The 22,668-nt window shown below is 44.9% G+C and overlaps 1 protein-coding gene across 9 annotated transcripts in view; it reads left to right on the top strand.

The window, feature by feature from the left end:
* The window catches only part of LOC149525238 (uncharacterized), a 242,928-nt gene that overhangs the window by 177,783 nt on the left and 42,477 nt on the right, over nt 1-22,668 (top strand). For 3 of the 9 annotated variants that reach the window (XM_089776168.1, XM_089776166.1, XM_089776170.1), the window contains exons 5-6: nt 2,285-2,390; nt 2,532-2,663. In XM_089776168.1, coding sequence (XP_089632294.1) covers nt 2,285-2,390; nt 2,532-2,587 — 162 coding nt within the window. In that variant the 3' untranslated portion in view covers nt 2,588-2,663. Of the gene's footprint in view, nt 1-2,284; nt 9,260-11,826; nt 12,084-22,668 lie in introns of those variants that run through there. The other 6 variants (XR_016348679.1, XR_016348678.1, XM_089776171.1 and 3 more) reach the window with 4 other exon arrangements.

Below are 22,668 nucleotides of genomic sequence, written 5' to 3'. Positions count from 1 at the left end.
ACAGAAGAGAATCGCTCTTTCTAAATATCACCATCTTGACTCGGAAAAGCATGGAGGCTCAGAGTTCTTCTACCCGATACAATTTCACATCGCCATCAGAGGAAGGGGGATTTTCTTACATTCGCTGCAGAAGGGTGAGAAACCCAGCTGCCAGGCGAGAGCAGCTTTGGGTAGGGTTTGCTCTGCGAATGCACGGAGAGGGTTAATCTGAAACCAGGGCCTCCATGGCCACAGGACATGTTGCGCACGTCACACTCCTTCTTGGGAGGCCTTGCCCTCATGTTCTAGAGGTGAATGACTTAGAAATTGTGCTCCCTTCGTGGAAAACCCAGCAGCAGCTGTCAATGTCAAGCAAGCCTGAATGAGAGAGGTTTTTTTTTTTCTTATGTGTGTTCGTTTATATTATGCTGATAGCACTGCATTGATGATACTGCTCGCCCTCTCATTCAGAGGATTGTATCAGGGATTCCCATTGCCTGGCTGAGGGGAAAGTTCTTCCCCACTGTTGGAATGAGGTGTAAACTCACTTGGTGTCTCTCCCCTGACTCCCACCCACACTCACAATTCTCTAGTTTTGAGTTCAGTGGGACTTTAAACTCAAGGTTGCTAGCCAATTTAAGAGATAAGGATGGGTTGAAGATCAGGAGCCACTGAAGCAGGTAATGTAATGGAGAGACTCAGTTTAAGTCTAGACCCCACTCTGTGCTGCTTTCCAGCTACTTGGACACAAAGACAAACACACAACTTCGTGCCCATAGTCCAATGCCTCTGCTGGCTGCCACCAAAATCAGAATCTCTCTATTTGTTTCTGCCATGTGGAAGGATTTGCTCCTGCCTGCCTCATGGATCGTTTCTCTCTCTTCCTAGTTCTCTTTGGTTATTTGACAGGGCCTTCTTCTCTGCCCATTTCAAGTGAAATAGCCACCTCCTCTGCATCTTGTATCCTGAGGGCAGCCTTTTTGTGCCTCTCCAGTTTGTCTCTCCAGCCCTTTAAAATATTATCTGTTAACAATCCTTGGCTCACTCATCTGTACCTCCCGTTTTCCCGCTGTCGTGGGCTGTATGATGAAGTGGTTCAGTTGAGTGCCGTGTGGGCTTGCTTCACAACCAGCTTCAGGAGGTTGAGACTTTCACTCATATTGATGTAATTGGGAGCAGAAGGCCTCTGCCCCTAGTTGGATCAGGAGATGTCCACGCAGGTGCGAACTCTAGGTGTGGACACCTCCCAGTTTTGGAAGAATGTGGATTAAAAACCAGACTCCAATTTTACAGTTGTTCCAGTGTCAGTATTGGACCAAATTTCTGCAAACTTGGAGGCCAGCGTCTGCACTAACCATGGGCAGTCAGGGTATAAATCAGCACGGGATTCAATCCACTGTGTTTGTACCACTACTGTCTGAAATGTATACGATTTACGGTACACTGTTCAATGAAAGCCTTTTGGGATACAGCTTGTATGTGGAACTAGGTTCTTTGCCGTGGACTAAAGCCCTTTGCACTAGCTAAATACATCCCTACTCAATATTCTGACTTAGCAACTTATGTCCTTTGTCTGCTTGTTTGATGGACAAGAACAAGCTTTTCCTTCAGTTGGTTCTGTGAAGGCAGTTCAGCTCTCATTCTCACTTGGGTATAAGATATTTTTGGAAGGATGGTTAGATGAAGGCTATGTCTGTACTTCCGCAGCTGACCCGAACTAAGGAGCTATTTAGTTGGGGAATAGATGTTCAGGCTTGGACTAGAGTTCTGGGTCTGGGATGCTGTGAGGAGCCCTCTGAGCCTAAGCCAGCTGGCCACAGGATTTCTGTGGGTATGTAACTGCAGGATAGGCATACCCTCAATGAGTTAGGGCACCAGCCTAGTTCTTGGGAGACCTGGGATCCAGTTCCCCACTCTGCCATATACCTCTTACGGAGAAGGAATGACTAAGTGAGTTCAGTAGGACACTTATATTGTCTGGAGCAAGTCTGTAGTATGCATATTGTCATAGTTAGGACAACATAAGATGCCCTCTTAACTTTATAATGTAGACCATGACTGAATCTGCCCGTGTCTTCATTCTCCATTTGTATCATGAGGGTAATAGCACTGCGCTACCTTCCAGGGTGCTGTGAGGACAAATCTGTTCAGGATTGTGAGATCACTTTAAGAACTACCGATGAGAAGTGCTATATAAAAGCTAGCTACTTTTATTAATTTTATTTATTATTGTTGATATGCCGAGGCAAAAGATGGGGCTATCTGTCCAAAATGAAACCCTAAAGTTGTTGTTTCTTTGGCACAGGTTGTCAGTGATGCTGAAGGCGATGTTGGCATGTGTTCAGAACTGGCTTGTTCCATTGATGACTGTGAAGGCATTCTGGACTCTCAAGGCACAAACAAAGGAGCAGGTGGGTTTTAAATCTGAATTCCAAGAATAATAAAAAATGAAGAAAAGATGGACTTGGGTACTTAGCCATACCAAATGGAGTGGTTGCTGCCATTGGGGATCAATCAAAAGAAGGAAGAGACTGGAATATCTCTCACCTTAGGAGAGATGGAACACACCAAGAGAAAAGGAATGCTTCAGGAAAGACACTGCAGGTAGAAAACAAGCAAGTTATGGTGCAAAGAGGTCTCCTGTCTTCAGAGATGAAGAGAACACGTGACATGAGGATCTGCAGGTAAAAAACCAAAACCGAGGCACCCATAGAGTAAGTAATGTGTATAAATGCTGGCTTTTTATGAGTGGCTTCTCACACTGCAGCCTTGTGCCAATGCAATTTTCAAAGCATCTGGAACAACAAAAGTGAAACTGAGTAATCTATCACGTTCTCCAAAACTGTGAGAGGGGGAAATGCAAGGGGAAAAAAAGCAATAAAACAAGCTACATTACAGGATTAATTTGGTAACCTTTTACAGTCAAACGGCGTTGGTTTCAAGAAGTGATAGCATTAGATTTTTCTCTTCCCTTCCACTATGTGTGCATATGTTCTCGCTTACTCTCTCTTTCACAACCACAAATATATTCTCAGTCATTCTGAAATGAGCTCCCCCTGGCTTGGAAGCAGAAGGGGAAGCAGGTCCCACCATAAAATTCTTCAATAATAAGTTTGTACAAGTGTGGAAAGTGCTAGGATTCCTCCTGAAACACCTGAAGAATGAGAAGCCCAAGAAAGAGAGGGCAGTAAGACCAGAAGTGATACCCCCTATGTTAGCTGCGAAGGTATGCCACATGTTCCATTGTTCCTGAGTCTTGTTGCTGCTGTGATACTGCAGGGAATGTTGTATCTGCATCTCCATTGCATGCCCCTATTTTATTTTACAATGTTTTGATCAGTTTGGCAATGGGGAAAAGTTCCAGACTGACAGCCCTGCAGGTCAAAGTTCTGTATTACATCACAGAACAAGTACAGCACTATGTCCCTAATCCGCCCTGCGATTACGTCTCAACTGTGACCTGAAGGGACCAGCCCTTAGGGCTAATTAGAGAAATTTATTTCCATGGCCCATTCAGTCCTTGAGTTAGCTGCTGAAACTTCTAATGAGGGTATTGATGATGGTGATGGACCTTGTAATGAAGATACCCGTCCACCAGGAAATTGACTGAGACTGTGCAAACTCATTTCAGGTACATCAGTGGCTAACCTGCAGAAAGTTAAAAAAATAAACATAGTTACTTCTCTCCTGGACTAGGTTTGAATCTGAGAGATGAAAGGCTCTGTATCCTATTTGGAAACCCCAGGTTGATCCAATTCCTTGTAAACCCAGTTTCAAAGGTTTGTGACTCAGCTGTAAAACTCAGTTTCAGAATGAAACTTGGCATGCCACCTCTCTGGCTGGGAATGAACTTTTCCATGTTTAAAGAAAAAACATTCAGGCACCTTAAATTGTAGACATTTCTATTTAAAACAATGAGAATTAGAACTTTAGATATTTCTCATGAAACTACTTGGAGATGCTGTCCCCTTATATTGAGGAGCACCTTATCTGTAAGTAGCGTTGTTAAAAGGGAAGCCTGTAGTCCTGTATTATGCTACTAGATATGAACCCAATACCCCGAAGTAATGGGTGCTGAAAATGTTTATGCAGCCTGCGCGTTGCTAGTGCCATAAAACTTGAATTTCAAATTGCGCTTCTGGTCTCAGGAGTCTGAAGAGCTGCTTCTGACTTGCTATGTGACTGTATCCTTTAAACTCTTTGCCCCTTTTGTAATTGAAGATAATACTTACCCACCTTTTTATACAGTGCTGTCTGAGCTTTAAGTGAACAGAGCTATGCAAGTTGTAAGTATTATTTGCTATGCTGGGCAGGAATATGTAGAACTCCAGTAAGGCTCTGTATTTTTATTATTTACACAGTTACCATTGTCTGTTTAGTAACTTAATGCTGGAAGAGAGGAGGTGCTGGGCAGGGGATTTTGTTTAGTCACTGAGACTAGCTTGTATACCCACCAGCTGGGGACTATACCAGGCCTCCTAATAAGAGTGGAGTGTAATTTAGAGCTTATTATTTAATTGAATCAGCTTTTCTTGGTCCTGGAGTGCCCTTAGTGCGAGCAAATAAATTACCCTGCTCCTTTGCTGTGTGCTGTGCAGCTAGCCATATGTTTGAGACTGATAGAGATTCTTATCAGACTGGCTAAAATTACCCAGAGAAGGATGACATTTCTTATCAAGGGCTTTGCTGAATCAGAGAGAGGCCTTGTCTCCCAGCTCAGAGGCATTGCTCTTGTTGCACAAAGCTGCAGTGCGGGCCAGCATTGGGCACTCGGAGGGTTGTGTATGGAGTGTATCTGTAAGTCAGTAGCACTCGAGAGGCAACATTTCATTGGAAGTTGACCACGCTGCACGTTTTACATCAGCTGTTGTGGGCTATGGGAGTGGGAAGTGAAAATAAGGAAGGAAAGTAGTGGTAAACTTGTCCCTTCTAAGTGGGCTTGGCAAAATTTGATTTTTTTTAATGCATATGTTTGTGGTTCATTTGTTTCAGTTCTTATTTAACTATTCAGTTATGAAACATTATGTATATTAAGGATTTATTCCGTTTTCATCCATTTCAGTTTTCGTAGTCGGGGATCATGATGGATGGGCTGATGTAATAATTATTTAATGACATTAGATGTTGAGATTCAAAAAGTTAAAACTTTATAAGCTGTCTTGTTTTTGCAGAGCTGCCAATAAATGCTTTCTGCAGAGCTCATAACATGTTTTGTATACAGTAACGTGGAACACCTAAGCTTTCAAGCTGTGTTTCTTACTTTGCTTGTGTATAAATTTCAGTTATTGTTGATGGAACTATTTGTTGGCATATGTGCGTGGCAGATGATGACCAATAGAATAGAATCATGTCAAGTTTTACTAGTAAAACAATCTCAAGTCCACAATAGAAATCTCCCTGCCTCTTTCTAAAGCTCACGTTGGACACAGCATGTGCATGTGGCTTCACCCTTCTTATTTCAGTCCCTTTATCTTCTGTTACCTTTTCAATGGTGCATTTTTCTTCTCCTTCTCAACCACTGCTGCCAAGGAGGGAAAGAGATACTACCCTTTTTTCTTCTGTCTTCCCCCAGCTTGGTGTAACTCCCCTTTGATGCTGCTCCTGGTCTGTCCAAAGGACAGTAATGCAGTGCAGGATTGAGGCTTCAAGAACTAAGCTGCTTGGTTGCTCCAGGTCATGTCATCTCTTGACTGCTGATGAATTCCCCTTTTCTCTAGTTGTGCCCTTTCTGAGAATGCGGGTTTTGTCCATAGGAGGGCTATAGACAAAAGGGTAGAAAATGAAACCAATAAAAGGATTATCTGTCAAACTCTCCCTGACACTTAACCTGGAAAAGGCAGCTGTTCATTTGCTTCTTCATTTTTGCTCAGAGAAAACTCTTGACCAGACAAGTTGCTCCCTTAATCAGGTGAACTGAAGAACAAGCAGTGTCCATTCTTATTAGGACAAAATTAACATGTACAAATGTCACCTTCCATCTATATATGGCTCCTTTCCTCCAAATGGAGGCAGAGAATTTTGCATACTTTTATGCACTTTATCTATAAAAGAAGTCCACTTCATGCAGCATTTGAAATGCATCCATGTCTGCTTTTTAACAATGCACCTCAATAACCAACACCCTCTGAGGTGGAGAGTGGGGATATGAGAGTATAATCGTTTAAATGGTTTCCATAACCGTTACACACCGATTCCCAGCCATGCTCCTGGGGAGCTGGCTTCCGACACATGCTGCTGGCTCTGTATCAGAGCTTGCAGCACAGGGTGGCAGACAGCTTCCTAGGAGCGAGGCTGGCAGGCGGGAGCCGGTATGTGCCAGGAACTGGCTTAAAAGACAGTTTCTGGCGCGCACTGGCTCCTGGGAAGCCATCTGTCACTCTGCGCTGCAAGGTCTGCAGTGTAAAGCTTGTATGCAGAGCCCACAGTGTGTAGCCGCTAAGAATTGTAACCGTTTCACGGTTACGTTATTTACTGTTTTTCAACATCCCTAGTGAAGTGCGGTTTCGAGTTGACAGACTGCATGGGGAATTTTAAGTGGGTGGAAGGCTATAAACCAAAGAGAATTTGGTCATAGGTGGCAGCATGATTGCAAACCCTATTTTTTCTGAAGATCCAGCTGGGGTCAGCCTCCCATTTAGCAATATGAGAAGAGAGCAGGGTGCTTGCTAGGGATGTAAAATCTCATTTAATTAGTTAACTGGTTTAACATTAAGTTTAACTGGTTAACCAAATAAACGGGGGTGAGTAACCGGGGGAGGGCTGGAGTGCTCCCTCCCACCGCAGATGAGAGTTTTCTGGGGTGAGGGGGGCTGATCCAGCCCCTACCACTGAAATGTACCAATTGATCATTAACATCCCTGAGGCTATGTTTACACTACAGAGTTTTGTTGGAAAAACGGCCATTTTTTGTGACACAACCTGAGTTATGTCCACACTGCAGTCGCGTTCTTCTGAAAGTCAATCGAAAGTACAGAGGGGTTTTTCTGGTGTTGGTAATCCTCTTTCTATGAGGAAGAAGCTTTTTTCCAAAAGAGCTCTTTCAGAAAAAGGCGTGTGTGGATGGGAAAGTGGGAATTCTTTCGAAAGAAGAAGAAAGAGGAAAAAGCACAGGTGCCCTAGTGGCCACACAGTCCATAGTAATCACAGCTTAAATGCAATATAGCATCCATTCAGTATGGATGCTATCTTTTGAAATACGTTTTTTCAGAAGATCTCTTCCAAAAAAAGATTCTTCTGAAAGAAACCTGCTCTCTAAACATAGCCTTAATTGCTTGCGACTACCTATTTGCAGTTCTCAGGTGGAGAACCCCTCCTGCAGAGTTTCTTCACTCAGCTTTGTCTCACAGGGCAACACTGATAAGTACAGCCTTTGAGCCCAGTGATACTAAATTGTGCTGAGGCCTAGTCATTCTGTCAGAGCCTGGCTGTCTTCCATTTTTTGAGCAATAGCTCCATCATGCAGCCAGCCAAGTGCTTGTCTCCTGATGTAACCTTCTGATGGAGGATTGGTGAGCATGCACTAAGAGAAAATCGGAATGCTTTTTGTTCTTAGGCCTAATTTCATAGTCTGGGTTCAGACTAGTCATATGCATGTGATAAATCACAATCAGATTGCAGCTTCTTTCACTAGGAAACTGTGCTGTTCCTCCAGCCATGGCAACGCAGCCTGGTGCTCTTTAAGAGGACAGGGCCTTTTTCCTAGCCACTGTCTTATCACTTGGAAGTTACTTGTCATCTGAATAAAGTGAAGTTGTACCCTGTAACATCGCCACTGGGAAAGCTGCACGATCAAGGCTTAGATCCTCAGCCAGTGTAAAGTGGTATAACTCCGTTAATATCAGTGGGCTCATGGCAAATTACACCAGCCGAGGATTTGGCCATTATTGTAAATTAAGATCAAGTTTGCTCAGTTTACCTCTCCCTCGTCCTCTCAAAAATGTGTTTTTTCTTTAACTGCCAATCGTGCACTCTCTGATCTTGAAACTCGAGAAAATTCTCTGTGGCTTCTGATTCTGCACTAGTAGTGAGTACTCAGTTGAGTATTGCAGATACGTTAGTGGCCTTTGCCTGTAATTTGCTTCAGTTGAGAGTAGGTTTTTCGTGGTGTTGTTTGAGTAGAAAAGTTCACTGCTTGATTCTCAGTTCGCAGGATGAGTCTGTGGGACTGGCCGTTAGAAAAAACATCATTTATTTATGAACTGAATTGATATTCTCAGTGATATGCACTGAGGGATAGAAAACACGCAACCCACAACATCCTTTTTAGTTGCTTTGTGAAGCAGAAGAGCCCATAAGAACAGCCATAGTGGGTTGGACCAGTTGTCCATCAAGCTCAGTGTCCTTTCTTCTGACAATGACCAGTGCCAGATGCTTCAGAGGAAATGAATAGACCAATGAATTACTCTTACCCTGTCATCCAGTCCCCTCTTTTGGTAGTCAGAGATGTAGGGACACCGGCTCTGTCATGTGATAAGACGCTTAACGCCATTCTAGCTCATGAACACCATGTTTTCATTCCATGGTGTCTCACTTGAAGTCTTTGCTCCTAGTATGGATGAGGATTTCCGTAGCTCAGAAGTTCTGAGCCACAAGGCAGCTATGGGGAAATTTTATACACCCTTCCAGACCACAGTGGCCCATCATGCTGCTTACCTCTTCCAACTCACCAGAACTGGCTTGCTTTTTCTACACTAGGAGAGGCAGTTGTGCAGGTACACTCAGAGTAAGAATTAGGTAAATCCCCATAGTAGACGAGGCTTCAGGCTGCTGCCCAGGATCCAGCAGCAACCCAGGGATGTTTTCCTTGGCTTTGCTACTCCCGTGTTTTCCACTCCCATCTCTCCCTTACATCAATCTTTCTTGTGTTTTAAGCCTCTTAGAAAATTTCCATCAAAGCAAGACTTCAGGGAATCAAGGGAACATTCCCTGCTTGTTATCTAGCGCTAGCTCCCATTGAAAATGTGGAGTCCAGTTATACAAAAAATCCCTGGTCTTGGTATTCTATTGTCCATGCTCATCTATCTTATACAGGCAGTCCCCGAGTTACGCGGACCCGACTTACGTCGGATCCGCAGTTACGAACGGGGCCGTTCCTCTCCCTGGTCTCCAGCAGACCAGGGAGAGGAAGCAAAGTGGCGGAAAACGTGGGCAGCGGACAGGGCTGTCCGCTGCCCACGCGCTCCGAGGCTTGGCTCTGCTTTGCCCTCCCCCCCCGGTCCCCTGGTCTACTGGACCAACCGGGCAGCACCCCAGCTGTTCTGCCCCAGGCGTCCTGATTCAGCCACTGCTGGTCAGATTCAGCAGCGGCTGAATCAGGACGCCTGGGGCAGAGCAGCTTGGGTGCTGCTGGGTTGGTCCAGTAGCGCCGAGGAGCGGCGGCGCTACTGGACCAACCCAGCAGCACCCCAGCTGCTCTGCCCCAGGCGTCCCCAAGTCAGCCGCTGCTGAAACTGACCAGTGGATCTCAGAAGGAACCATTAAGTGTAATGACAGTAAAATTTTGACATCTGCTTAAAGCTGCGTGTCATGGAAGGGAGCATTGACAACTGCCTGTTCTAATCTCACGAAGGGGACACAGGAAGGTCAGTGTGGAAGCATTAAAAGTTCCATTTATGGTGTATCTCAGTTACTGAAGATTGGTGCAGCACGCAGTGGATTTGCAAATGCAACCTTTTCAGTTATGGCACTACACACAGGCTTTTGTTTTGTGTCATCCCATCTTGACTGGCTACGGGGGTGGTTTAGTGCCATCCCGTCCAAAAAAACTGCCTCCGAGTGCTTGTGGAGCTCAGTTCTTTCTTCAGGTTCTGTAATGCTGACTGAGAACATCAGGTGGCCTGAAGTTCATAGATAGTCATGTGCTGAATGCCTCACTTGACCAGGCTTCAGGGCAGGGAAGAAGGGAGGCAGCTTGTGCCAAAGTTTTACTTTAAGGGCGGAAACGTAAAAGTGACTAATGGTTTTGGAAGCCCCTAATTCGGAGTAGCCACTTTTCAGAAAGTGCTGAGCACCTACTGTCTGAAAATCAGCTCCCATCTCCGTAAGGCACTGGTGGGCAACTGTGGCCCGTTAGGGTTCTGTGTGTGGCCCTCGAGACATTTTATCTACCATTGCCCACGCACAGGCTTGCCAGATTCTGCATAGTTTTTTCCTACTGATATTACTAAAGTGACACACGCGTAAAGCAAGGGTATGTGAAGTGAGGTGTATGCTGATTGCACGCAACATTGACTGAGAGCCGTGCGCGCCCCTTGCTTCCAATCAAAGTGCTGTCACGGGTTGGTCAGCACACTCTGAAAATTCTAGGTATGCAAGCACAGGTAGTAAAACTACCCAATCCCGGGAGACCGTCTTGGTTATGACAATCTCGTGGCCCACTGAGATGGAGGAGAGCCACTCACTAGCCTAGGTTGCCCCTCACTGCCCTGAGATGCCTTTAGGATAGGATCTCAAATTGCTAGTCACTCTTTAAAATCTTGCCCCTGCTGTTTGAGTCATGTAGCGATGCTAGTATCACTCCTAAGACTCAGTGGAATGCAGCCCAAGGAATATAAATAGGAATAATAGGATGAAAATAAAATGAGCAAACCTTAAGTGAAATAACAGAGGGGAATAGTCTCCCATGGAAAGATGCAGAAGCCAAGTTTCCGGGCTGCGAACAGCTGTACTGAACAAAGAGTTTGACAATATAATTCCAGGAGCCATATATTTCCCTAAGGGAATTGCTAGTTCATTATTTTTTTTTGTCTCTGATATCTCTGATTCCTCATATCTGATCTACATAATTTACAGGGATTGAAACACAATCATGGGATGTCGGTGAAGAATGAATGATTAAAAAATGGGTCCAGTGGAGGGTAAGGATGTCAACATGTAGTCGACTATACGATTAACCGATAAGCCTTGGCATATCCGTTAATCTTCTTGACTACCCATGTTTCTCTTCCGCCCTTGCTGTCTCTGTATGAGCTGCAGCAAGTGGGTGGTGGTGGTGGGGTTCCCCCTAGCACTGGCTCTGTGGTGAAGTCTCCTCCCCACACACACACACCGCTTCTGCTTCTTTCAGAGGCAGCAGTGCGGGGTGGGGTGGGGGTGGCGAGAGGGAGAAGGCAAGCTGCCATGAAGCAGCCTCTGTCCACAGAGGGTCCAAGTGCCCCATGGACAGAAATTGCTCCGCATCCTACAGAGCAGCTTTTGTCTGTGGGGAACTTGGACCTCCCTTGGACAGGGGCTTCTGCTACCCCATGCTACTGTCTCTGTCTCAGGCAGCAGCGCGGGGCAACAGGCAGCCAGTCTGTGTGGGGAGCTGGTTTTAAACTTTTTCCCTTCACAGACCAGCTCTCACCTACCATCCTGCACTACTGCCTCTGATACAGAGGCAGCAGTGCAGGATAGCAGGGTGCTCCCCGGGAGTGGGGCCAGGAGTGCGCTAGCTTCCGGGTCCACTCCTGGCGATTATCAAATAGTCTTGTAATGGCAAAGATTTCATGCGGTTACCCTGACTGTTCAGTTACCTGATAGCTAACATCCCTAGTGGAGGGGCAACTGAGGAGCACTGGCCAGGTAGACAATACCGATTTTTATTGAGGTTTGTGCAGCTGTATCATTGAGCCAGTAGAAGCTGTCCTAGGATGGAAGATTGTTTTAAGAGTTACCTTATCGGTGTCACCTCAGTCCTTTCTTCCTTCCCTCCCCTTTCTCCCCATTCTTTGTCTTGTGTCTGAAAGGAGTTTGTGAGGTCCTCCTGATAGGAGTCATGGTGTGTTAGCTGTGATGTGAGGTGCTTTAGAAATTCTTCTGCCTGGGAAGATGTTAATAACACAGAACATCATTTCTTTGCTGCCCTAGATCAAACTTTAGCATGATAAATCATCTGCCTATGGAAAGGGAACAGCAAGATTGGAAAAAACATAGTCCAGGTGGCAGTGGGAAATGCTGGTGGCTTCGGCCAGGTCTACACTTACCCTGAGATCAACGCTCTGAAGATCCATCTTCCCAGGATTTGATTTAGCGGGCTTGTAAGGACCCACTAAGTTGTCCACTGACAGCATCCCTCATCTACCCTGAATACTCCACTGGATCATGAGAAGTAAGGGATGTTGATGGTGAGTTTCTCCTGTTGACCTCCGGCAATGAAGACACTGCAGAAATTTGAATTGTTTGGTCGACTCCAGCCATGCTATTCTCATAGCTGGAGTTGCATCTCTTAAGTCAGCTTTCTCCCCAGTGTAGACCTGGCCTCAGGTTGATGCTAGTAGAACATGAATCTTTGCTCTTTTGGTCCCCTCTGATTTGAATCCAGCCTGTGCTAGTAGGTAAGGGTTGAAAAATATGCTCATGGGCAGATAAGTCGTCATCCTTGGTGAATAGCTTTAGTACTTTTATTGCCCATATCTTTGCTAAGTTCCAGCAGTGTGAAAACTGACCATGTCGTCACTGTTCTGAGTAGCTGTGTGAAACTGAGCATCCTTCTGTTAATTTTGCTCTTCTGCAGCCTGGCAACGCTGTGAGCGGGAGCAGAGGCATGAAAGCAGCCTGTAGGTTTAGGAAGACAGCATTGCATTGTTTTCACATGTGATGGATAGAAGGAGTGCTGGCCAGCACCTGGTGAATAAGGGGTTAAACTCAGGTAGCTAGCAAGGTTGTTGGCAGGGATCCAGAAGAACCAATAGGTATACGGTGCTGAAATTTGAATGGTATAATATACCTTGCCTGCTTTCTTGCGGGGGGAGTTAAACCAGGAGTTGAGAGACTAAGAATGATTTAAACCCAGGCAGGACTACCATGCCTCCAAGGAACTCAGGGCATGGAAGTGGACTGAACCAAGAAGGGATCATGAGTATATAAAGGGAAAAAGTGAATCTAGTCATGATCATGGTATTTTTCTTTATTTTGTAGTTTGGTTTGAACTTCTCTGTATGAATCTATGCTTCGCCTCCCCCATTCACCATCTAAGAATTGTTCCCAGAGGTTTTCTCTGTGTTTTAATTTGTTTTCCTTAGTTGCTCTGTAACATCTAACAATCAAGTTTGCTTTATCAAGTATATCTTTTGTTTTGTAATAAAAATCACCTTTAAGGTAATGATTTGATTCTTGTGTCCTGGAAGGTAACAGCAGGTCTGTCTGTGTCTGCCTGCATGCCTCAAATGAAGAGGTCATATACCAGAGACTGCACTTTGTTTTTCTTTTCTCTTTTGTTTTTTAAATTCTCTCATGGTAAAAGAACTTGGGGTACCCCTGGGGGAGAATTCAAGTGTTCCCACCCAGTTTTTAGGGATAAATCGCTTGATGGTGGCAGCTACCCCTCAAAGTCAGTAAATCTGTCGCTCTGGGGAGTTTTTGTAAGCAGAGCCAGTAGAAGCAAGGTATTCTTTGCAATTCAAATTTTAGCGCTCTGTGCCCATTGGTTCTTCTGGCTTCCTTCCAATAACCTTACTAGCTACCTGAATTTAACACTGTAGTCACCGAGTGCTGGCCAGTGCTCCTTCTATCTATCTGGAAGGTTATGGTAGGGGCACAAGGCCTAAATATGCCTAAGTTTAAATTCTGTGACAATTGGATGGTTCTCTCCCCCAGAAAAGCCTTATTTTCTTGCCCTGGATGATTGGAATGTGTACTCCTCCCACCCTACTGCTTGGTCTGTCATTGCCCCCCCCTCCCCCCTTTTCCCCAAGTGCAGGATCCTGGTTAACTGATTAACTGGGATTTTACATCCCTACTGAAAACTGAACTTTCTTTGGTCTCTGGTGGATGCTCATGGGCTGGTTGATGCAAGCCACAGAGTAATGTGGAGAAGGTTTCTCATCTCAGAGCTATTGCTGTTTCAGGATAAACAGGACCATCAGTCCTATGTTGTCTACCAAATTAATTTGTCAGGCAGCACTAGGAGTTTGAAAAGATCTGTTTATAATTGTAAATTGCATACAAATGCCCATGACCCTATGACAATCTTGTCTTGGAATATCCCCTGCTCTGTAGGTCTCCAGGGAAACAGAGATATTTGACAGAAGAGAGATGGAGTCAAGAGTAATTGTGTAGGCAAGTGGCATTTACTAGCTTATCTCTCCTTCTGTTTTTTCTTGGTGTTTGGTGCTGTTTGTTCAGAGCTCATTTAAATAGACAATGTTTTCTTGGGATGTATTTTTTTAAAATCTTCCATTGACATAGAAGGAAAGAAATAAGCTCTGAGTTTAGAATATTTAATTTTTAACTTGAATTCTCCATAATATTCGGTGCAGTGGCTCGGTTCCTTTCCCTGCTACCTCTGTTTTCCCCAGGACTTAAAACGACACACATGGTTTTCTGGTCATGTTTATTGTTGTAATATTGTGGTCTAACATGGCACTCTTTTAATAAAGGTTGCTAGCTCCTTTTAAGGGCAATCTGCAAAAACTGTTAAAAATCTAAAGTTGCTTATGGGACCCTGAAGGAGCAGGCCACAAAGTGTCAAGCTGCTGTTTTAAAATGTAACCACCACTCTAATATTAACCAGCTTTGAGAGAGTCATTTTTCCTGCCAGATTGCAGATTTCCCTTGTTCCTGTTGCCAAAGAAACTCCTGTAGGATGAAGGGGATGCATTGCATTCAGACTTGGTTTCCACTCTCTCATAACTTCCTCCAAGGATTTTCTTGTTTATTCTCAGTCCAAAGGTGCTTGTTTATAGGTGACTGACCCTTTCAGCAACACCAGTACAGCCATTCCTCATAAAAGCTAGAAATGGAAAAGACTCATTAGATCAGCTAGTATTCTGATTCCTGTTCCTGTCCATGTAGGGTAAGTCAATGCAGTCTGCCGAGTGTTGTCACTTGAGCTGTAACCGTTCCAAGTGAGAGAGCTTCCCTTCCACTTTCCCTTGGGATGCTTTTGTACAGTCTCATGCATTTTCCTTTAGGGAAACGTTTCCTGATACTTAGCTTAAGTTTTCCCTAAATTTTAATTTAGCTTTCGAATTAGGTTTGTATTTGAAAACAAATGCTTGAAAAACATGTTCCTGGGTCAATCCAAGTTAGGTTGATTTTCAAGGGTCCAATTCTGTCCTCACATAGATAATCTCTCAGGATACATCTCCATAGTAACTGGACACTTGCGGCTGGCCTGTGCCTGCTGACACTGGTCTACGGGGGTTCATGGTTCAGGCCTGCTTCGCTGCTTTGGAGCCTGGGCTCTACAACCCTGTATGGTAGGAGGGTCCCAGATCTAACGCTACAGCCCAAACCTGGAAATCTACACAATAGTAAAACAGCCCTACAACATGAGTCCCTTGAGTCCTAGTCAACTGGCATGGGCCAACTGTGGGCGTCTAGTTGCTATGCAGACATACCCTTATTTACCATTGGCTATCCAATGAGGGCTCCCATACCAAAAGTGCCTTTGAGATATTTTGGAAAATTTTATTTCAGAAGTTTCAAAATTTAAAATTGATTAAAAACTGTTCCAGCCAGCTGCACTTCTCCCTCCCTGAATGGTGAGAACTAGGAGTTGCTTCTCTAACACCTGTGAGTTAGCAGCATGAAACTGAGTGGATTGCTCTTGTTAATTTTGCTCTTCTGCAGCCTGGCAAAACTATGAGCTGTATCAGAGGCACTGGAGCAGCCTGTCAATTCAGGAAAGCAGCACTGAAATGTTTTGTCTGTGGTCTGGGGAGAGCTTCTTATTGGGGATTGGCTAATGTGTGTCACTTTTTTCAAGCCCTGCTGCTGATTTACTTTTATACTGCTTTGAAGTAATTAAAAGTGAGAACAAGAGTTACCTGTGATCTGGATAACTGCCTGATCGCAAATCCTTTTAATTTTTATTATCTTACTGTAACTATTTTCATAGTACACAGGGAATGGTCTACATATCTCTTCAGCGCCAAAATAAAATTGCTAAAGAAAACATTGCTGTCTATTTGTGTTGGCGCCAGAATGTTATGTGGCTTTTATGTTGCTCACCATCTTAAATTTTCGAATATATTTCTGGTGCAAATCACAATAGAGCAAATTCTGGTCTCAGATCCTCTGGATTTACGCCAGTCGTTTTATACCACTGCAACTAAGATCAGAAGCTGGCTTTGTTTAAAGTAGCTAAACAGCATAATGGATGATGGAGAATATGAATGGTGGGCAAAGCATCTGCCTACTTGCCACTTGTGTTTCTGCTCATTAAGTGTTCTAGAGCATAAGTTCCATTAGAACTGACAGAATACCCATATGAATACTTTCCCACAGTGATGGCAGAAATAGCTATGGGGTGTGGGAGGAAAAGATTTGGGGACCACTCTGGAATCTACATGTCTCTATGTCAAGGGTCTAATCCTGCACCTTGAGAATCGTCTAGACATCAGTAGAGCTTCTTCTGTGAAAAAGGTTGCAAGATGCAAAGTTAGCAAAAAATTTATGTATACAAGATGGGTATTTTAGATACTATTGATTTTATTATTGTTATTTCTATGGATATTTGAGGGGGGAGACAATACAAAGTCATGCACCTTAATTCAGAGTCCTGTCCTGATTAGGGATGTAAGCAACTAGTCATTTCCCCGCCTTGCTGCCTCTATCAAAGAGAAGCAGCAAGGGGTGGGGGGGAGTAGGAGCTGGTGCGGAGGGGAGCCGGTTTAAAAGCATCATCTTCGCGGGAGACAGCAGAGGCAGAAGCTAGCAGGGAAACAGTCTGCTCAGGACTGCTGCTCCTCTCCCTTTGAAATGTACGAGAGCCGCCTGTGGCTCTTGTACAGCTCAAAGGAAGAGGCACAAAGGGGAACCCCTGCTAGCAGGGACTGGCCAGCAGGGGCTGCTTCAGTCCCTGCTAACCTGGTTCCCCTGCCCTGCAGGCAGCTCTTGTACATTTCAAAGGGAGAGAGGCAGCAGGATAGCGAGTACCCACCTTATTGGCTAATGAAGTAGTTGATGGAAATTCCCTCGACTATTCGAGTAGCTGATTAATCGAAATTTAACATTCCTAATCCTGACCTTTGCCACATTTATCTTGCTGCGAAGTTAATGTGAGTGGCACACATTTGTCCAAAACCCAGAATATGACTTGGAGTTTGGAGATCATCTTAGCCTTTTATTGGACTAGTTAGAAATAGAAAGGGCAAGCATTTGGGAATCAGGGTTTTCCTGGGATGCAGGGAATGGGTCATTGTGTTGTCACCGAAATAGATCATTGAAGATATTGGGATGTTCTCTCACGTTATTTGCCAGGTCCACTACTGCAGGATGTGTAGCTTTGAAGTCTGAGACCCAACTGTAGCCCACTGAATGGACAGCATGAGAGAAATGCTGCATTTGAATGGCATTTTTATGGTTGAAGCACCAGACACTAGAGGAACAGATCATGCCAATAGCTTTTTTTCCCCTTCCAGATTAGAAGATGGAACACTTGTCCTTTTCCCCCTTCCTGTGGACTGAGTGGTTAGTGTCTGGCATGGTTTCTGATAAAGCAGGATCTGAAGAGCACCCAACATGCACCCTCTAAGGGAGAGTGCCATTAACGCAAGGGTGGAAAGACAGAAGGAGGGTGTTTTTCACTTTCACAATTACAGCAACATGGAAAGGTGACTCTGGGGAGCTTATTTGTGACATCTGCTCCCAGCAGGTGGGCTGAAAAATCTCCATTTGTGAGACTTGGCTGAAGAGAGGGGTTTTTGCAGTGTCTTGAAAAATCCGTGTGTCTGATGATTACAAGCAAATCATCTGATTTTTAAATTGGCAAAAGCTTGCAGGGAGTAAATGAGTCAGACTTTTCACCTTTATTAATATTCTTCCTGCTCTGAGTCTTATCTAAGACTTGTTACTCTGCTTAGTTGAAGATTGGTGAATTGGAGATTAGTTCTAGGAGTCAGTTTCTTTGATCACTGAATGTTCTACTGATAAGGGAGGTCGGAATTCAACTGTTAAAGGTAAATATTACAGCTCTATGGGAATTGTTACCTGAGTTGCCACATAATGTGAAGTTATTTTCAGGGAGCAAATAGCTTAATTCAGCGTAGTAATATTCTGTGCTTGTGTAGAGATATTTATCTGAGGCTCTCAAAGCCCTTCAAAGAAACTAATAAATTAAACCTTGCAGCCTTCGAGCTGTGCTGTTGACATCACTGGTTTACAAATGGAGAAACTGAGATACAGAAAGATTGAGGCTTACCAAAGGTTTCACAAGAGGTGGTATTTGAATCCAGATCTCCTGACTCTCCCTCCTATGCTATATAACCACTAAACTAGTCTCTCTCTGTAGCTTGAATCTTCTCTTGAAATGGCTACCTTTATTTGAAATTGCTTAAAAATAAACCAATTTTAAATGCTGTTAACCCTGAAGCTTATAGCAGTGTTTTGTTCAGATCAATACACGCTCACTAGTCTAAAGCAGCCCTATTTTGAGTTCGTGACTATCGAATGTACTCCTTGGAGTCGTCCTAATGAGAGAGCAGTATAAATATAGCTCATTGCCACTGTACCTTGCTTACTATAGCTAAGCGTTACAACGCAGAACATTTCCGGGGTGTTATTTTACTGACCTTCGAAGAATATGAACAAGCACAATCTCTCCCCTTCCCCCAACTGCTGAGTCAAGACTGCTGTTGTATAACTGAGATAGCATCTCTCATTAACCAAAACCGGAAATTAATTAATGGCTGCAAACATCTGGGTGATGCCTATATTTACACTCCAGTGCATACATACACTAGAATTAGCAACTACTGTAACGATCTGCCTTTATCTTTGAATCTACTCTAGGCAACCAAAGTGTGAAAGACAAACTAGATAAACTGTGGAGATCAGAATCTGGTATCCTTGGTAAATGCTTTGGGGTAGGAGCCTTGTCTTTCTGTGCCTTTGGGTAAATACAGTAAGCCAATCTAAATCCACCATGCACTTTCGTATTCCTGGCTGAGGCTGCTGTAGTGGTGCTGAGCTGCAACTGTGTTCTGTCCCAGATATAGGAGCTTTTAAGCAGTAGGTAAAGCAGTTAATGTCCAAAATGTTTGCTGTTTTTAGCGCTGCCAGGGAGAAAAAAAGTGTCATAGGAATGTACAGTTGTATTAATGACCATTAACAGCAGCAAAATTACCTCAGTCTCCTTAGACCCCCATTTTCAGACTCCAAAGCTTAACAGCCCACGACCATCTTTAGGCATCTGAAGATGTGGCCTGCATTTCAGAGGTGCTGAACATGCATAACTCCCATTTGACTGCAGTGAGGCTGTGGGTGTACGATACCTTTGAATCTCAGGCTGCATTTGTGTAAAGCCGGAGATATTGGGGGGGGGGGGGGCGGCTCGTGTTAGGCACCCAGTTTTGAACATCAAGCCTTTACAAAGATTGTCAACTTTGACGCCTCCTTGGGTGCTTGCCAAGGAAGAGTACTGCTGGAGTCCAGGTTCACTTTGATACCTTCAAGATCTATGCAGATATTGTAGGGTGTGTTTGCATGTGAGAGGCATCACCTCTCTGTTGATATAAGCTAGCTAGCCAGCTATAGTGGCCAGCTGCCCTCGATAGCTTGGGGTCATGTTACAGGCAGCTCATCTCAGTTTCCTTTCTTGGATTGTTTAAATAAAACTTCCACTTTGAGCTTTTTCTTGGTCAAAAATAGCCCGCATTGGGTTTATTAGCATAAAATAAACTGCAGACAAAGCTCAGAATCCCAAACAAAGTTCTCACAGCACGGGGTTTCTCTTCCTCTCTGGTCCTGCCTGCCTGGGTCCTTCTCAGTCTCTCCGCTGCTTGAACAGGATCGTCTGTGTCTGGGGCAACATGCCCTGTCTCCAGGTCTTCCCTACATCAGCTTTTCCTCAGGCCTTGTCTACAGTTAACGGCACCATTGATTTACTTCAGCTACACAAATAGTGTAGCTAAGTCTACATATTCACCGTGGATTCTTGCATGTAGTAAAGTCAGTGGGGGCTGCTTTTTTCCTCTTGGTGGAGTACTGGCATCAATTGGGTGCCTGTTTGGAGAACTTCCCCCTTCAGCTACTTGCTGCCCTTTATAAAGAATAACCAAATCTAAAGGGTTTGCATCTCTTCAGCAATCAGAGTTGATTAGCCTCAAGCACTCTAGTCAGTCATTAAGGGGGGGGTTCTGCCTTGTTACACTACCTCTAATGTGCACACACCCAAACCAGACTGGGATCAGTTGAGTAAACTTCAGTAGAGAGGTAGATTTTAACAGCTGGGCCTGAGCTGATTCAGCATGCTTTCCACTGACTTCAGGGAGAGCTTGTAAAACCATCAAGTGTCTCAAGGGAAGGGTTTTCAAAAGCATTTTGTGTTGGCTAACTTGGCTCCCATTCCTGTTGGCAGTAGGACTTTCCTTTATTTCAGCGGGTGGAGTGAGTACCTTTGATAATCCCAAGCACCGGTTATTGATAAATGTTAGTAAATGGTGATAGCTGATGAAAAGTGACTTCTCTAAAACTTTATTTTCTGGCACAAAGAGGGAGTTGTGCATAGTTTTCTACTCCAGATAGGGAACTGTCTGTTCCCACTTATTCTGCCTGACTGGTGTGCTTATACTAATGGGTCTGCTGGGTAGGTATGTGACTGGCTACCTGGTTAACCAGTAAGTATCACCACCAATTATGGTTAACTGGCAGGAGCTGCACAGCAGCACGCCAGGTGGCAAAGCCCCCACTTGCGTTGGGCCCAGCCCAACCGGAGCAGGAACAGTGGGCCCTCGGGCGGGGGGAGGAGGAAGGGGAGCTCCAGCCTAACTGGAGCAGCTCACACCTGCGGCAGGGGGCCACTCAAACCTGACCACAGCAGGTAGGCTGCTCCAACCCAACCACAGTTGGTGGGGGTCCACTACAGTCCAGGTGGACTGGAGTTCTCCTCTCCCCCCCAGCTGCTCCTGTTCAATCTAGTGTTATCTACACCAAATTTTAGGTAGGCTCATTGACATTGCACAGGGTGCAATGTGTAGATCAGCCCTAAGTAAGCGGGGTCCAAAGCAGTGCTTGTGCTAGATTACAATGGCAGTTAATTCAGATGAAACTCAGTCTTTATTTTCCTTTTCAGAGTGGGATGGGGCCATTCTCACCCCCTGCTGGTTTCACACGAAGGTTGTTATTACGTACAGTTTTGAACATATATTTTAAAAAATATGTCAAAGTAATATGCTGAAAAGTACATTTGCATAGATACTATATATTGGAGAGTTTGTCGGCCCATCCGTCTATCTGTGTATTTGTCTGTTTGTTCAAGAACTCCTCCTAAATGGTAAGAGCTAGGACCACCAAATTTGGTATACAGCTTCCTCTTATCGTAACTTAAAACAAGGTCAGGGTTTGGTAAACAAAAGAAAGTTTTTCTTCACTCAGCGCACAGTCAACCTCTGGAACTCCTTGCCAGAGGATGTGGTGAAGGACTTTAACAAGTTTTTAAAAAGAGCTTGATGGATTTGTGGAGGTTAGATCCATCAATGGCTTCTAGCCTCGGTTTGTCTGGAAATGGATGACTGGAGGGATCACGTGAGGATTACCTGTTGTGTTCCCTCCCTCTAGGGCAGTGGTCTCCAACCTTTTTACACCCAAGATCACTTTTTAAGTCTCAGAACAGGCGAAGATCTACTGCCCCGCCCCTTCCTTGAAGCCCCGCCTACATTACATGAGGAAATCTAATGTAAATGTACTGCGCAGGTGCGCAGTTCAGAGAGGGCTCAAGAGCTACTCTTAGGGCCCCTGAGATCTACTGGTAGATCGCGATCTACTGGTTGGTGACCACGGCTCTAGGGTATCTGGTATTGGCCACTGTCGGCAGACAGGATACTGAGCTAAATGGACCATTGGTCTGACCCAGTATGGCCGTTCTTATGTTGTGCCAGGAAAATGGAATGTGCTTGGAATGGGATTGCTTCTCTCAAATCCAGGCAAATGAAAGAGGCCAGCTGGGGGCATCCCCACTGCTCTACACTCCCCGTCTGGCACTGCCCCAGTCCTGAGTCTCCCATCCTGCAGACACCCTTTAGGGTGGACGGGGGAAGTGGCCTTCAGCCTCCCACCCCCCGATTCGTATGGGTCCGTTGCTAGCTGTTCCCTTCATCAGAGAGTGAGGGGAAAGTGCAGTTTTCTACAATCTGTACTCTGGCTCGGAAGTTGAAGGGGCTGATGAACCTGAACTTGCCCAGCCGAAGGAGATGCACTCCTCCCCCAGCTGTGCCCACTGGAGCTGCAGTGGCTATGGAGAGGTGCTTCTCACCTGGCCCCAAGCTGCTACAGGGTAAGAGGGCTTCCTGGGACTGCCTGGATACTTAACCCCCTGTTCCCAGTCCTGCTCCAAATGAAATATGCACATTTTGATTTTATTTTCCAAAAAAAACCCCAAAATTGAGTTAAGGATCTGAGCAACGCCAGGTAAATCTAGTAAAATATATGCAAGGGAGTTAGCCAAGAGGGAGAAGACTGAGCTTTTCTGTTTCAGTTGTAAATGTCTGTCTTTGTAGAGTGGTTGTTAGTAGTGTTTCCCAAAGAGTGAGTCCCGGGTGTTCCCAGAGAGGACTCCTGCCACCTCTGTGCTCACTTGCCCTAGGCTGCATCGCTCGGAGGAATTGGTTGGAACCACCGAGCCATTGTAGCTCAGTTGTAGGCCAGGAGATGCCAGCTGCAGGAAGCGGGAGGGCTGGGAGAGCAAAGGCTGTTGGGGCTGGACAAGGTGAGCTGTGGAGGGGGAGCAGGAGTCATGATGGGTCCCAAAACCAGAGAAAATACACAGTT

Source organism: Pelodiscus sinensis, chromosome 2 (assembly GCF_052426305.1).
Source record: "Pelodiscus sinensis isolate ZL-2025 chromosome 2, ASM5242630v1, whole genome shotgun sequence".
Lineage (NCBI taxonomy): Eukaryota > Metazoa > Chordata > Testudines > Trionychidae > Pelodiscus > Pelodiscus sinensis.
The sequence above is the reverse complement of the archived record's forward strand: the minus strand, read 5'-3'. Positions and strand labels throughout refer to the sequence as shown.